General features: G+C 41.9%; 2 protein-coding genes across 3 annotated transcripts; one reads left to right on the forward strand and one right to left on the reverse strand.

Moving 5' to 3' along the window:
* Window positions 1-776: 776 nt before the first annotated feature.
* Window positions 777-12,352, reverse strand: SDHD (succinate dehydrogenase complex subunit D). 2 transcript variants are annotated; one of them, XM_077780574.1, is made up of 4 exons: window positions 12,219-12,352; window positions 8,597-8,713; window positions 6,800-6,944; window positions 777-1,760 (listed from the first exon to the last, which is right to left on the reverse strand). In XM_077780574.1, the coding sequence occupies exons 1-4, from the start codon at window positions 12,268-12,270 to the stop codon at window positions 1,595-1,597; spliced, it is 480 nt and encodes a 159-aa protein (XP_077636700.1). In that variant the 5' UTR covers window positions 12,271-12,352; the 3' UTR covers window positions 777-1,594. The 2 variants fall into 2 exon arrangements, with proteins under 2 accessions (XP_077636700.1, XP_077636701.1); XM_077780575.1 differs by lacking the exon at window positions 6,800-6,944 and having other exon boundaries at window positions 12,219-12,351.
* Window positions 12,353-12,396: 44 nt separating this feature from the next.
* On the forward strand, window positions 12,397-14,331 carry TIMM8B (translocase of inner mitochondrial membrane 8 homolog B). Its single transcript, XM_077780569.1, has 2 exons — window positions 12,397-12,540; window positions 13,936-14,331. Exons 1-2 carry the CDS (start codon window positions 12,412-12,414, stop codon window positions 14,101-14,103), a joined length of 297 nt encoding a protein of 98 aa, XP_077636695.1. The 5' UTR covers window positions 12,397-12,411; the 3' UTR covers window positions 14,104-14,331.
* The last annotated feature ends 1 nt before the right edge of the window (window position 14,332 follows it).

A 14,332-nucleotide genomic window follows, 5' to 3' on the forward strand; every position in this document is an offset into this window, starting at 1 on the left:
GGGAGCTTACCTATAACCCCTAGTACAGACATTCGTGAACACACTTACCCTCTAGCCAGCTGCCCTTCCATAGCTTGCCTCATCTGCCCAGTAAGGTCCTCAGTGGGGGAAACGTGCCAAGTCCCAGCTCCACTATGTTGCTAAGAGAAACAAACCATCATGCCTTACACTCACCCTCAGACCAAACTAACTGCATACAGAATATAATTTAAATACCAAAGGCTGGCATTTTACAGAACATCATGATCTGGACGTCATTCTAATTCCTACTACAGTTGACCCTTAAATGATGCGGGGGTTAGGGGCACTGACATCTTACACAGTCAAATATCTGTGTGACTCCCCAAAAACTGACCTAATAGCCTACTGGTGACTGAAAGTCTTACTGATTACCTAAACAGTTAATTAGCACATATTTTTTATGTTATATGATTTATATGCTGTATTCTTAAAATAAAGTTAGAGAAAAAATATAAAAATCCCAAAGAAGAAATACATTTACAGTACTGTACTGTATATATCGAAAAAAATCCACATATAAGTGGACCCGTGCAAATGCTGTTTGAAGGTCAAATGTATTTAATACTCTTCTTATACCAAACTACTCATACTCAGTGTATTTCTGTCTATTACATGTGAGTCTTTTTTTGTATTACAGTACTTTGTAATTTACCTAACTGCTAAGCCCTAGAAGGAACCTTAAATAGTCCTATTTTAGTGCAATATATGCAAAAGACACCGAGTTCTACTGAATAAAACTAGGGAGTCAATACATAAAAGACTAGAATACATTTTTTTATTATATAGCATTTTATTTAAAAAAAACACTTTATTTTCATAGAATACATTTTCACATTAGAAATTCCTGTAGTGGGAAAATAACAATTTATTACCTACAGTTTTATATTTGTAGAACATTATTAGAATAAGTAAAATAAACACATTTGAGGATTAAGTCTCAGTTCAGCATCTGTAATACTTTGATACATCTATAAGGGGGCCTCTTCCCTATATGGAATTTTTCTATACTCAGAAGTTCTTCCCAGGTTTTAGAAATGAGTTAATGTCAAATAGCAGTATTTCCTAACTTTAAAGTTTCCCTAGGACTTGTAACCATCAATAACTGGTATTAACTGAACAGAGAGGGAAGTTTCAAAAATTAAACACTGACTAATTTTCTGCAAAGTCTTTACTTGTGAATTAACAATCTTTCCCTTTCTCCATCGTTTACAGGACAAACACAGACGTTTGATCAGGTATTGATAGTAATAAAGCTGAATTCCCTTTAAGAATCTGAAAAGCTAACAGGCCAAAGCTCATATGTAATGTTTAGTTATGCTGAGTCTTGTGAGAAGCTGGGAGACAACCCCATAAACTGACCAGAACAAGGAACTCAGTCCCCAAATTTGTTGGATACAATTCCTCTCTAACCTTTTCCTCAAAGACTAAATTCTAAAAATAACCAGGCGATTAGAAGAGGTTTGTCTCACCAATGGACTTATCTGTTATTTCCTCCTTATTTTGAGTTGAATGGCATGACAGAGCAGAGGCAAAGAGGTGTACAATCAATTCTCGTGGTATTAAGTCAAAACGCTCAGAGCTTCCGTAGCATGGCGACAGCTTTGCAGATGCCCACATCATGATAGTTGAAATAACAGAGCCCAGCAAAGGTTAAAGCTGACAGGGCCAAAACGCCTGCTTTGGCAGTTTTCTGCAAAGCATCTCCGTGAACGTAGTCAGTAACCACTTGTCCAAGGCCCCTAAAAAAGTAATAATAATAGTACAAAAGGAAAATCAAAGTAAAGTCAGAAGGCTAAATAGCTAACCTGACTGCAAAACAGTAATTATCAGGTTCAAAGTACAACTCAGGGTCACAACAGTCATAAACCAAAATGAAGGAATCAAGAGTTTAGAGACATCTCTATTCTTCAGATTCAACTTTCCAGAGTTACTTCTATCAAAGACAGTAGCTAACTGCCACTTTACATACAAAACCTTGGTTGTTGTTTGTTTGTTTGTTTGTTTGTTTAATTAAAACAAATGCTCCAGGGGCACCTGGCTGGCTCAGTCGGAGAAGCACGTGGCTCTTTGATCACAGGGTCGTGAATTCAAGCCGCACACTGGGTGTACAGATTAGTAAAAAATAAATAAATAAACTTTAAAACAAATGCTCTATAGAGTTTTTCAATAATTAAAAACAATATTTATGAAGCAGACAGTATGTGCCAGAACCTATTATAGATGTTGAAAGAACAGCAAATAAGACAGCATCCCTGCCTTTATGGAACAGATTCTAGTGAAGGAGAAAAATATACATATGTGCTATGAAGAAATATTTTGGAAAGGGTGACCTAAATGAAAAGAACATTCCAAACAGAAATGACAATGACCTTGGCATCTTTGAGGAATAGGAAAAAGATTAGTGTTCCTAGAGGACACAAAGATCATAAGGGAAGGGCAGATCACATAGGGCCTTGAAGGTCATGATAAAAGTTTATATTTCAGTGGTGCCTGGGTGTCTCAGTCCATGGAGCACATGACTCTTGATCTCGGGGTTGTGAGTTTGAGCCTCACACTGGGTATAAACATTACTTAAAAGTAAAAATCTTTAAAAAAAAAAAAAAAAAAAAAGGTTGGGGGTGCCTGGGTGGTTCAGTCAGGTGGGCCTCTGACTTCGGCTCAGGTCATGATCTCACGGTTCATGGGTTTGAGCCCTGCGTCGGGCTCTGTGCTGACAGCTAGCTCAGAGCCTGGAGCCTGTTTCGGATTCTGTATCTCCCTCTCTCTCTGACCCGCCCCTGCTCACACTGTCTGTCTGTCTGTCTCTCTCTCTCAGAAATAAAACATTAAAATAAAAATTTTTTTAAAAGTTTGAGTTTCATATGAAATATAATGGGAAACAATAGATACGTTTTAAGTAGGAGTAAATATTAGTGAGATGTAATTCACATACCATAAAATAAACACCTTCTTTTTTTTTTTTAACTTTTTTTTTTTTTGATAGAGACAGAGCATGAGCAGGGGAGGGGCAGAGAGAGAGGGAGACACAGAATCTAAAGCAGGCTCCAGGCTCCGAGCTATCAGCACAGAGCTCAATGCAGGGCTCAAACTCACAGACCATGAGATCATGACCTGAGCTGAAGTCAGATGCTTAACTGAGCCACCCAGGCACTCCCAACATCTTCTTTTAAAGTAAGCACCATGCCCAATGTGGAGCTTTAACTCATGACCCTGACATCAAAGTCCCACATTCTACCCACTGAGCTAGCTGGGCACGCCCCATAAAATTAACCCTTTTTAAAGTGTACACTTCAGTGGTTTTTAGTGTATTCACAAAGCTGTACAACATCATCACTATTTAATTCCACATTTTCATCACCCCAAAAGAAACCTGTATCCATTGGCTCATTATTCAACAACTAACTTGTTTTCCGTTTCTACGGACTGGCCTATTCTGTACATTTTATATAAATGAAGTCATACAACACGTGGCCTTTTGTGTCAAGCTTCTTTCACTTAACATTTTCAAGGTTCATCCACGTTGTGGCATACTTGTTTTCTCTTTACAGCTATTGTAAATTACACTGTATGAATATTACTATTCAAGTTTTTGTGTGAGGATATGTGTTTTCAACTTTGAGGTGTACACACCTAAAAGTGGAATCAATGGGTTATATGGTAACTCTAACCTTTTGTTAGAACCGCCAAACTGTTTTCCCAAGCGGCTGCAACTTCTTACATTTCCAGCAGAGACACAGGACTCCCAACTTCTCCATACCCTTGAAACACGTGTTACCACCCATCTTTTTGATTAGAGCCATCGTACTAAGGATGAAGTGGCAGCTTATTGTGGTTTTGATCTAAATTTCTCTAATAAAAAATTGTGTTGAGCATTTTTTCATGTGCTCATGAGTCATCTGTATATCTTCTATAAATAAATGTAATTTTACTTTTAAAAAAGATCACCTCAGCTGCAGTGTGGTGAATAGATAGTGCAGACAGCAGAAGAGGGGGCAAGAACAGAAACAGAAAACCAGTTAGGAGGCAAAGAAAGTAGCTTCGGCAAGACTGTTGGCTGAACCTAGGCTGGCGATGGGGGAGATGATGTGAAGCGACGATTCAGGCAGGCTATGTTCTGAGCCGGGAACAAAAAGACAGAGCTGATGGACTGAATGTGGGATAAGACAAAAAGAAATATCTAGAATAACTCCTAGGATTTTTGGCTTGAGCAACCATGATTTAATTGAGTTAGGGAAGAACAGGAAAGGAGGCAGCTTTGAGGGGAAATCAAGAGAGATTTGGGGGCAGGAAAGAGCGGCTTTTGGCAATGTTAAATTTGGGGTGACTATTACGCATTCAAATGGACTCCGATGGTTAGACAAGTGGAATCATTGGACTGCAGATCAGGAAAAAAGGCCAGATCTGAGTGCACCTCAGGAAATCAGAGGAATAAAGAAAGGAAGACAGAGCCCAGGATTCAGGGCTTTCTTGTTCAGGAAGTCCAGACAAAGGGAGAAGTGACATCAGAGACTAGAAGGTGCAGCGGGTGAAGTGGAGGAAAATGGTGGGCATAGGGTCTACAAAGCCAAAGAAAATTATTTAAGGAGGCGGTGGTCAATTAAGTTGAATGGTGCTGAGAGTTCAAGTAAAAGGAGGACCGAGAACAGCTGGATTTTGAAAAAAGGAGGGTTTTGGGGGACACTGGTAAGAATGGCTTCACTTATGCAGTTAGGATAAAAGCCCAATTAATGTGGATTAAAAGAGAAGAGATCCGGGGCACCTGGGTGGCTTAGTCAGTTAAGCGTCCGACTTTCGCTTAGGTCATGATCTCGCAGTTCGTGGGTTCGAGCCCCACCTCGGGCTCTGTGCTGACTACCAGCTCAGAGCCTGGAGCCTGTTCCAGAGTCTGTGACTCCCTCTCTCTCTGACCCTCCCCTGCTCACGCTGTCTCTCACTCTCTCTCCTAGAAATAAATAAAACATTAAAAAAAAAGAGAGAGAGAGAAGAGATCCTAAGGAATTACTGCACAATCACAGACAACTCTTTTAAGTCATAGTGTGTGTGTGTGTGTGTGTGTGTGTGTGTGTGTGTGTGNAGAATTATTCTGATTTTTCGTGGATTTAGATGGATCTTCTGCCAAGAACCACATATTAGAGAAACATTCCTGTCCTTGTGATCTAATATTTCATATGCAATTAGAATCGTGTATTTTGAAAGGTCTATAGGTTAAAGGGTAATTCTCCTGACCAATCCTAGAAAATTAGGTAAAGAAAATCCCTTGTAACACTATTTACAAAATCATTCTGATAAATCACTTAACCCCCCCCAAACCGGGGGTTTAGTTTCTACATCTGTAAATAACAGGGTTGGTTAAGATATTCCCAAGTCCTTTCAGTTCTAACAACCCAAAAATGCTTCCCTCGCCCACAATATCATGTTGTCCTTATAAAACATCATAAAATGAGCTCAAAGATCTCAACTGTTATTTACAAACTTTTCAGAGGGTTCATTAACTTAGAAAGTCTAACAAACTATGCTGGATAAAATAAATAGAAGCCAGGAATTCATTCATTCAATAAATATTTACTTAGCGCGTGTCAGGTACTGTTCTAGGCATGAAATATATAACAACAAACAAGAAAAGCCAAAAGTCTGTTTTCTTTTTTTAAAAAGGGCAAGACTTAACTATAGTGTCTAAGGATGCACAACTGGGTGGTAAAACTACAACAAAATGTAAGGAAGTGGTTACTATAAAAACCAGGATAATAGTTCCTGGTTGGGGGGATGTTGAACAACTATAACTGAGGTAGAACACAAAGAAGAAGCGTCTGGAGTAGGTGGCAAAGTTCTATTTCTTTACCAGGGCAGCATTACCCTTACAATAATTTATTAAGCCATGGATGTGATTCTTGTAATTTTCTGTATCTGTGCTTTCATTCTAGTAAGGGGAGACAAGGAATACACAAAATGATAGATGACACAGTATAGTTGAAGCTAATGAGCACCGCTGAGAAAAATAAAACAGGGGAGAGGGATAGGACACGCTGGGAAGGACACTACAGTGTGAATAACTGGTTAGAGAAGGCTTCATCGAGAAGGTGACAGTTCAATGGGAAGGAAATGAGGAATAAGCCATGTAACTAGAGAAAGGGAGTGACAGGCAGAAGCAAAAGTAGAGCCTTGAGGCCTGGAGTGTCCCTGGAGCGTCCAAGAACTATCACGGAAGCCGGTGTGAATGACGGAGAGAGTAGCTGGAGGTTTGGGAAGAAACGGCCAGGTTACATTGGGCGTAAATACGCTGGAGTACGCTGGACCACCACAAGAATTCTGACTTACAGTCTGAGAAAGGTTAAAAGACTGCAAAGCGTTTTGAGGAGAATGTCTTGACCTGACTTAACATTTTAACACATCACTGGGGCTGCTGTGTTGGGAATAGACAGGAGGACCAGTTAGATGGCTACGACCGGAACCAAGGATGATGACCAGGGTGGAGGCATGAACAATTAGAAGAGCGAAAATGCCATTAACTCAGACAGGCAAGAGTGACAGAGGGCGAGATCTGGGGAAGACCAGGAACCCAGTTTGATAACATGCTATATTCAAAATGCCTATTAGATATGGAAGTAAAGACATCAAATAGGCAGGTAGATACACAAATCTGGGCATACAAATATTTTACATGTTTTAAAGTTGCTACAGGTCTGAGTATCTTAATCAACTTCTCCCTCGTATGCGTAATGAGACAAGCTTCCAGCAAATAAACTCAGCAGTGTAACACTGAAGGGTCTGCTGTACTTGCCAGTGACTATGGAGCGTGAGGGCTGCCGCCAAGGAGTAGTCCATCGCAGAGCTGGGATTCAAATAAGCAGCTGGAATTAGGCCCAGGAGCAAAACGCTGACCACCCTCTCGCCAGTCCAGTGGAGAGATGCAGCCTTGGAACCAGCTATAAAAATGGGGGGGTCCAGATTCATAAGAGTTGAAAGAGGGAAACACACATCTCTCACATTCAGTATTTGCCACAAAATAACCTAGCTGACAGAATGGCAAACAGTATGCATACGAGACTTAACTGAGCATGAAGAAAGTAAGATAAAGGCGGCAACTGAGAAAGATGCCATCACCCTTCTTTGAAGTTCTTTAGCACGAGGTGTCTCAGTTCCTACTTAAATTGATTAGAAGACTAATCTAGTTTGCTCACAGGCCAGAAGATGGATGAACGACTTCGTAGAACTACCAATCTTGGACTTGAGTGTAATGGATACTTTACGAATATAAGTTAATACCAGATGAGGAATTCATTTAAAACATTACTCTTTCATTTACACCTTCTAATCTTTAGAATTCGAAGGTAATACTAAAGCTCCTCTGAAAACAAAACTAAACCATCCAATTCAAATTAGGATTATGGTCCTTCTTCGGTCCCATCACTTGTAAATAGTCCAAAACAGATATGGAACATGAAAACTTCTAAATAAGTGAAAAACAAAATGGGCTTTAAACATTTCTTTGGGAGCTTCTATCCTTTTTTGGTTACAGATCCCTTTGGGAATCTAATAAAAGGAGAGAGATATTCCCCAGGAAAATGCATGTGGACACATATGTTAAAAACTATGATTATAATTTCAGGGACTTTCCTTCAGTCCCATGAACTTAAAATTAAAACTGCTCTGCTAAATTTAACTAAACTAAGCAAAGGAATGTAGAAACAAAAACTTTTCCAAGATAAAATAATTCTAAAAAGCAGAAAAACTATACTTGCCTAATTTCTCATAATTCAGATGCAACTATCCCTAAGTTATTAACTTAAGAACCAAGAGAACTCATGGGGCGCCTGGGTGGCTTAGTCAGTTAAGCGACCGACTTTCGCTTAGGTCATGATCTCGCGGTTCGTGGGTTCAAGCCCCGCGTCGGGCTCTGTGCTGACTGCCAGCTCGGATGCTGGAGCCTGTTTCAGAGTCTGTGTCTCCCTCTCTCTCTGACCCTCCCCTGCTCATGCTGTCTCTGTCTCTCTCCTAGAAATAAATTAAAAAAAAAAACATTAAAAAAAAAAAAAAGAATCAAGAGAACTCATTATCTCTACAAAATACAGATCTTTCCAGACTTTAAAACTGGAAATAACAGTTAGCTTACTATTCGCCTACAGGTTTTCTGTAATATTCACCAAAAAAATGCCAAGTGATTTTAATATCGACCTAAATAAAAAAAAGCAAATCAGTTTACAGCTATAAATATGTGTGATTTTTTAAATTGTCTACTATTCTGAATTATTTGTATCTGGTTCCTCTCAAACAGCTAAATAAATAAGAATGACTATATTTTACAGACTCTTCCTACAAAGCTATTTCCTTCCTTTAAAAAAACTGAAATTTTCATAGACTTAGACCAGAAGGGTTCTCTTTCAGTGTAAATGGCATAGTTCAACCATGCTGACATCGTCTGCCCCAAGGTGCAGGCTAAACAGGTCTTCACCTGACAGAGTTGGACATAAGAATTCCACTCCACAGAGAGCAAGTCCTGCCAAAGGCATGAAAATTAGCCAAGACAAAGATGGCAAGGGCTCAAAACGCAGCAGCAATGAAAAAAAAACCAACATACCATGGTGGTTGGGGGACAGGTGAATGTGCTGTGTTCTACACTGTCCTGGGGTAGGTTGGTCCTGGAGAAATGCTGAGACATAAGCAGGTCTGACCGCTGGAAATCGGAGACACAGAGCTGAGGAAAGAGACATAAGGGAGGTCATAAACATTTCTCCGTTAACAGGAGTAACAGACTTTCTAAATGACCATAAGCAAACTATTTAACCCCAAACAGGGGATAACTGCTTCTCTGTGAAATGAGGACAGTATCATTTCCCTGGATTGCTATGAAGTCAGACTAAGTAGCCACTGAAAAATTGAAAAATCAATGAACCACTTACGTAAAAGGGCTTCACACTTAACAATTTTAAAAAGTAAATTATAGGGTGCCTGGGTGGCTCAGTTGGCTGGGGGTCCACCTCTCTTTGTTCTTGACCCAGGTCATGATCTCATGGCTCATGGGTTCAAACCCCGCATCAGGCTCTGAACTAGCAAAGTGAAGCCTGCTTGGGCTTCTCTCTCTCTCTCCCCCCCCTTCCCCTCCCCTGCTCGCGTGCGCACTGTCTCTCAAAATAAACTTAAAAAAAAAAAATTATAGTTCCTTTCTATTTCCATTTATTCATCTATTCAACCAATAAACACTTACTACATGTAAGAGTATGCTCTTCACCGGAGCAAGAGATAAAAGACAGGCTTTGTCCTCAAGGAATTCAGTCTACTTTAGGAAGTACATCTATTACCATCTTCCTTTTCAAGATCAGTTTCTCCACTTGTACTTTTTTTTTTATTTTTTAAATATTTTCTTTATTTTTGAGAAAGAGAAAGACAGAGAGGCAGAGACAGAGCCACCCAGGTGCCCCTCCACTTGTACTCTTGAACCAATCCCTTTCTGTCCCCTTTTAGATCCTGTCTCTTGGTTAAAAAACAGACTGAAATTCACGCAACTCCACCACTTTACTAGCTGTGAGGTGATGAGCAACTAAGTTAAACAGCCTCTCTAAGACTAAATGTCCTTATCTGTAAAATGAAAATAGTAGCACTTACTTCATAATACTCCACTGAAAATACATGCAAGGTGCTCAGCATAATTCCCAGAATGTCATAATTACTCAATAAAAGGTAATTTCTCTTCTGTGTCTTTCACCTCTTCCTTCCTTCCTATTGGCCATTTCCAACTATGCTGCTTTATTTTTTTTTAATGTAATTTATTGTCAAGTTAGCTAATATACTGAGTATACAGTGTGCTCTAGACTTCACGGATAGATTCCCATGATACATAACTTACATCCAACACCCAGTGCTCATCCCAACAAGTGCCTACCTCAATGCCCATCACACATTTTCCCCACTCCTGCCCCTTACCCACCCCCCCGCCCATCAACCCTCAGTTTGTTCTCTGTATTTAAGAGTCTCTTATGGTTTGACTCTCTCTCAGTTTGTAACTACTTTTTTCCCTTCCCTTCTCCCGTGGTCTTCTGTTAACTTTTTCAAAATCCACATATGAGTGAAAATAGATATCTTTCTCTGACTTATTTCACTTAGCATAATACACTCCAGTTCCATCCACGTCGTTGCAAAGGACAAGGTTTCATTCTTTTTCATTGCCAAGTACTTCACTGTATATATATATATCACTGCTTCTTTATCCATTCATCAGTTGATGGACATTTAGGCTCTTTCCATAATTTGGCTATTCCAACTCTGCTTCTTTAAAGTGTTGGTTAAATCACCTCCACCTACTCACTTCCCAATCAGTCTTCAACTCCGAAACTTATTTTTATCCCCACTAAAACTGCTTTGTTAAGTTGCCAATGGTCTCCATGTGGTCACATCCAACAAAGACTGTTTAATCTTCATCTTATTGGGCCTTTCCTCTCTTCTTTTTTGATGAACTCTCTTCTAGTCCTTCCTTTTATTTTCTGACATCCTATATCAATCTCCTCCTGCATTCACTCGAATGTTTCCCTAACATTCTACCATCCGCCCATTCTTCTCCTCACATCCTAAGCCCACCCTCGGCCATTTTATCCACTCAGCTTATTCTATGCATAAGCTGATGACACCCAATTCTGTACCTGCAACCCTGCTATCTCTCCAGAGTTTCAGAAGTTTACATGCCTGCTGGGCCTCTCCCCTGAGATATCCTACAAGATCCTCAAACTCACCATGCCAAAAATTAATAAAATCATCCTGCAACTCACTTTCTCAACCAAACGTGTCTTCCATTTGCTTGTTCCCCATTGTATTTAATGACATCCCAGTCACTCTTAACCTAAACCAAAAAACTAGAAGTCATACATAACTTCCCTCCCTAAACTGTCAATCACCAAGTCACACTGATGTATCTTTTTAACATTTGAGATCATCTGCTTTTCTGTACTACTCCAACAGTGTCTTATGTCAACTCCCTTATGTGTGTCCATCTTCTATGTGTACCATCTTCTATGACGGCCATTACCACAATGTTACCCAAGTGATCTTTTTTTTAATGTTTATTTATTTTTGTGACAGACAGAATGCAAGGAGGGGGAGGGTCATAGAGAGGGGATGACACAGAATCGGAAGCAGGCTCCAAGCTCTGAGCTGTCAACACAGAGCCCAACGTGGAGCTCGAACTCCCGAACTTAGAGATCAAGACCTGAGCCAAAGTCTGACACTTAACTGAATGAGCCACCCAGGCGCCCCCCTCCCTCCAAAAGACTGATTTAAACTGCAAACTCTATGTCAAATCTTTCAGTGGTCCCCATGCGAGTAAATGCACACTCCTTATCAAGACAAGTTCTTCCATGATTTGTTTCCAGCTCACCTTTCCAGATTCATCTCTCATTTTTCGCCTTCAGTTTCATGCACTAATAATATCTAGTTATTCACTCTCTTACTTCGAATTCCTACACCTTCATCATCACTTTTCCTCATTCCGGTAGCTCCAAATGTAATGCCCTTCTTCCTGTGGCCTTCCTTATCCCCGAGGCTCAAATAGGACACATCTCCTTCAGGAACCAAAAGAGGGTAACCCTTCTGAAACACACAACTGGTATGTTCTTCCCCTGGACTACCAAAATAATTTAGGTAGAGTACAAGTTTCTGCTTTATGTTGTTATGCTTACATGTGTTTTCCAAATAAAAATGAAAACTTCGAGAGGGAGGAACTATGTTTTATTCAATTTGTATCCCAATCCTACTAGTGTCTGGTATAATACAAATGCCCCGCTGAATGATTATCGAATTGATCTCCCGACCCCTACACCAACTCCAGGGTAAATGGGCAAGACCAGGCATTGGGACTTAGAGCCTAACACACGTTTCCGACGCAGGGTAGGTGCATTCTAAGAACAGTGAATTGGGAGGGGGGAAAAAAAAAAGAACTTTTATGAATAGCCTCAGCAAGACCGTAACTTCTAGGAGCTCTCTTTCAGGTTACCCATTCCCACGTCAGCCCAGAGCGGGGACTATAAGCGCTCGAAAGAACGTCTAGGAGCATAGGCAACAATGGTTATCGCCATGGTTTCGACAGGAGCCAGATCCACCAACGGGATGGAGGGATTCCCTGCCCAAGAGGCCTCGCCGCCCGCAGACAAAGCCTCACCGCACCGCCTTCCCCGGCTGGAGACTGTGCTAAGTCCTGTACCACGACTCCTCACCTCGGCCTCCTTGCGCACCGCACAGGACACTCAGCCTCCAGAGACTCGCCATCTCTCTCCCGAAGGCTCAAGGTCACCCAGCAACCCGGAAGCAGTCACTCGACAACTCCCACCGCTCGACAACGGAAGAAAACAAGGGACAGGAAAATGCCCGGTGAACCGGAAGCCGGGAGCAGGCGCGCGTCCGCCGCGCATGCGCGCTTCCGCTCGTAAGAAAGCCGGGCGTTCGAGGCGGACGATGGCGGAGCTGGGTGAGGCGGACGAAGCCGAGTTGCAGCGCCTGGTGGCGGCCGAACAACAGAAGGCGCAGTTCACGGCACAGGTGCGGGGACGAGGACCAGGGTGGAGAGAAAGGAGGCGGAGGCGCAGGTTGAGTTTTTAGGCTCTTTACTCAGCCCGCGAAGTGACAGCCGCTGGGAAAAAAAACTAGCCGAGCTCTGCCACCTCACCACGGGGAGGCTGCCCAGTGCGCGTTCCTGCTGCGCCCGGTTCTTCTCAGAAAAGAAATGAGCATGGCCCCCCGGCCCCTGGTGACCAGTAGTGCGGAGGTGCCCGCCCTGCAAACCCGGCGCGGGGGAAAGAGAAAGTGTAAAGCAGAGGAGAAAGGTTCGGGCGAGGCCAAGGACACCGGAACCTCCTTGGGCGGGAGCTCTCTGGGCTTGGCATTCGGAAGGTTCGGGGTTCTGCTCCTGGTTGTGCCCCTTACAGGCCACGTGCCTCTAGGCAGGACACCCACCCATGTGGGTTTTGGTTTTGCAGTCGAGCGCTGCCTCCCTGAATTGTGGAGATCAGATGCGATAATGTGTTTGAAAACGACAAAGCAGTAGAACGTTAATGGAGAAAGGTGGACTCTGAAGTAGTCAGTCTGGACTGTAGTTTAGAAGAAGTGTTTTGGAGCCCTTTCGCCGTGGTTTGAAACCGGCGTGGTCGCTTACTAGCCGCAGGATCACTAGCAGCGTGGCTCGTTGCTTAACCGCGTCTCAGACTGAGGAGACAGTTGTACTTTAGGTCCGCAGGCAGTACTGCCTGAGTGCTTAGTACTCGGCATCCCAAATAGCACGCCTTCAGTAAATGATTGAAGAGTGCTCTTTAGTAGTTGTATGGGGTAGGTTTGGAGTGAGAAGAGTGCAGTGGTTTGGGAGAAATTAATTGGCACCATACCTTCCCAGCTTACACTGGAGCTATTTGGAAAGATAAAAGATACTCTGCCTGAAAACCTACAATGATTAAGGACTTCACATAGTGGGAAAAAATAGACAGTGGACTTCAAGGAAGTAAAATTTTGAACTGTGTTGCGGCATGGGAAAAATCTTTAGGGAGGGCATTCCAGGAATATTAAGGGTTGAGTATGCTGTGCCTGTATTTCATGGAAGCACAACAGGTTGATTAAATAAGGGAGCGCCCTGAGTGGCTAAGAGAGGAGTTGATGCATTAAGCAAACACAGGGGTGACTTGATGGGAAGTAATTTTCAATTACGAAAGAGAAAAATAGAAACAGAGAGGATAAAGGATTATTGCAATGTAGGGACAAGGGTCTGGGACATCTTGGTGACAAAGTATGAAGTGAGGACAAATTATGAGGCGAGCCCATGGTTTGTTGATTGTAAGAATGATTCCATAGGGTGTTAGAAAATGAGAAAGAATGGGAAGGAAATAAATTTTGCAGAGTTAGACCTATATGCCAACCCCAATAGCTATTAATTTTCTTTCCTCTCAGGTGCATCACTTCATGGAGCTTTGCTGGGATAAATGTGTGGACAAGCCAGGGAATCGTCTGGACTCTCGCACTGAAAATTGTCTCTCTAGCTGTGTGGACCGCTTCATTGACACTACTCTTGCTATCACCAGTCGGTTTGCCCAGATTGTTCAGAAGGGAGGGCAGTAGACCATCCCTTGGGAGAATGACAGAAGCAAAGGACTTGTTGTTAAGCAGATTGAAGGGCCACTGGGGGAAGGTCATCAGCCCATTATCAGGTGAACTTGAGGCTGTTACCAAGCCTGTTGGTGCTAAAAAGTAACAGATCAAATGTTCAAAAAGTGAAATTTATTTATTTGGAATTCAGAAATTCCAGGTTGTATCACAACAGTTACTCAATAAATGTGAATTCTCCAAC

Source organism: Crocuta crocuta, unplaced genomic scaffold (genome assembly GCF_008692635.1).
Source record: "Crocuta crocuta isolate KB4526 unplaced genomic scaffold, BGI_CrCroc_1.0 scaffold374, whole genome shotgun sequence".
NCBI lineage: Eukaryota > Metazoa > Chordata > Mammalia > Carnivora > Hyaenidae > Crocuta > Crocuta crocuta.

Coding starts and splice junctions, on each gene's coding strand:
- SDHD (XM_077780574.1), bottom strand. CDS start 12,270: ATGGCGAGTCTCTGGAGGCTGAGTGTCCTGTGCGGTGCGCAAGGAGGC. Junction 8,714..12,218: donor CGGTGCGCAAGGAGGCCGAG/GTGAGGAGTCGT, acceptor CTCTTTCCTCAG/CTCTGTGTCTCCGATTTCCA. Junction 1,761..6,799: donor CTCACGCTCCATAGTCACTG/GCAAGTACAGCA, acceptor TTACTTTTTTAG/GGGCCTTGGACAAGTGGTTA.
- TIMM8B (XM_077780569.1), top strand. CDS start 12,412: ATGCGCGCTTCCGCTCGTAAGAAAGCCGGGCGTTCGAGGCGGACGATG. Junction 12,541..13,935: donor AGGCGCAGTTCACGGCACAG/GTGCGGGGACGA, acceptor CTTTCCTCTCAG/GTGCATCACTTCATGGAGCT.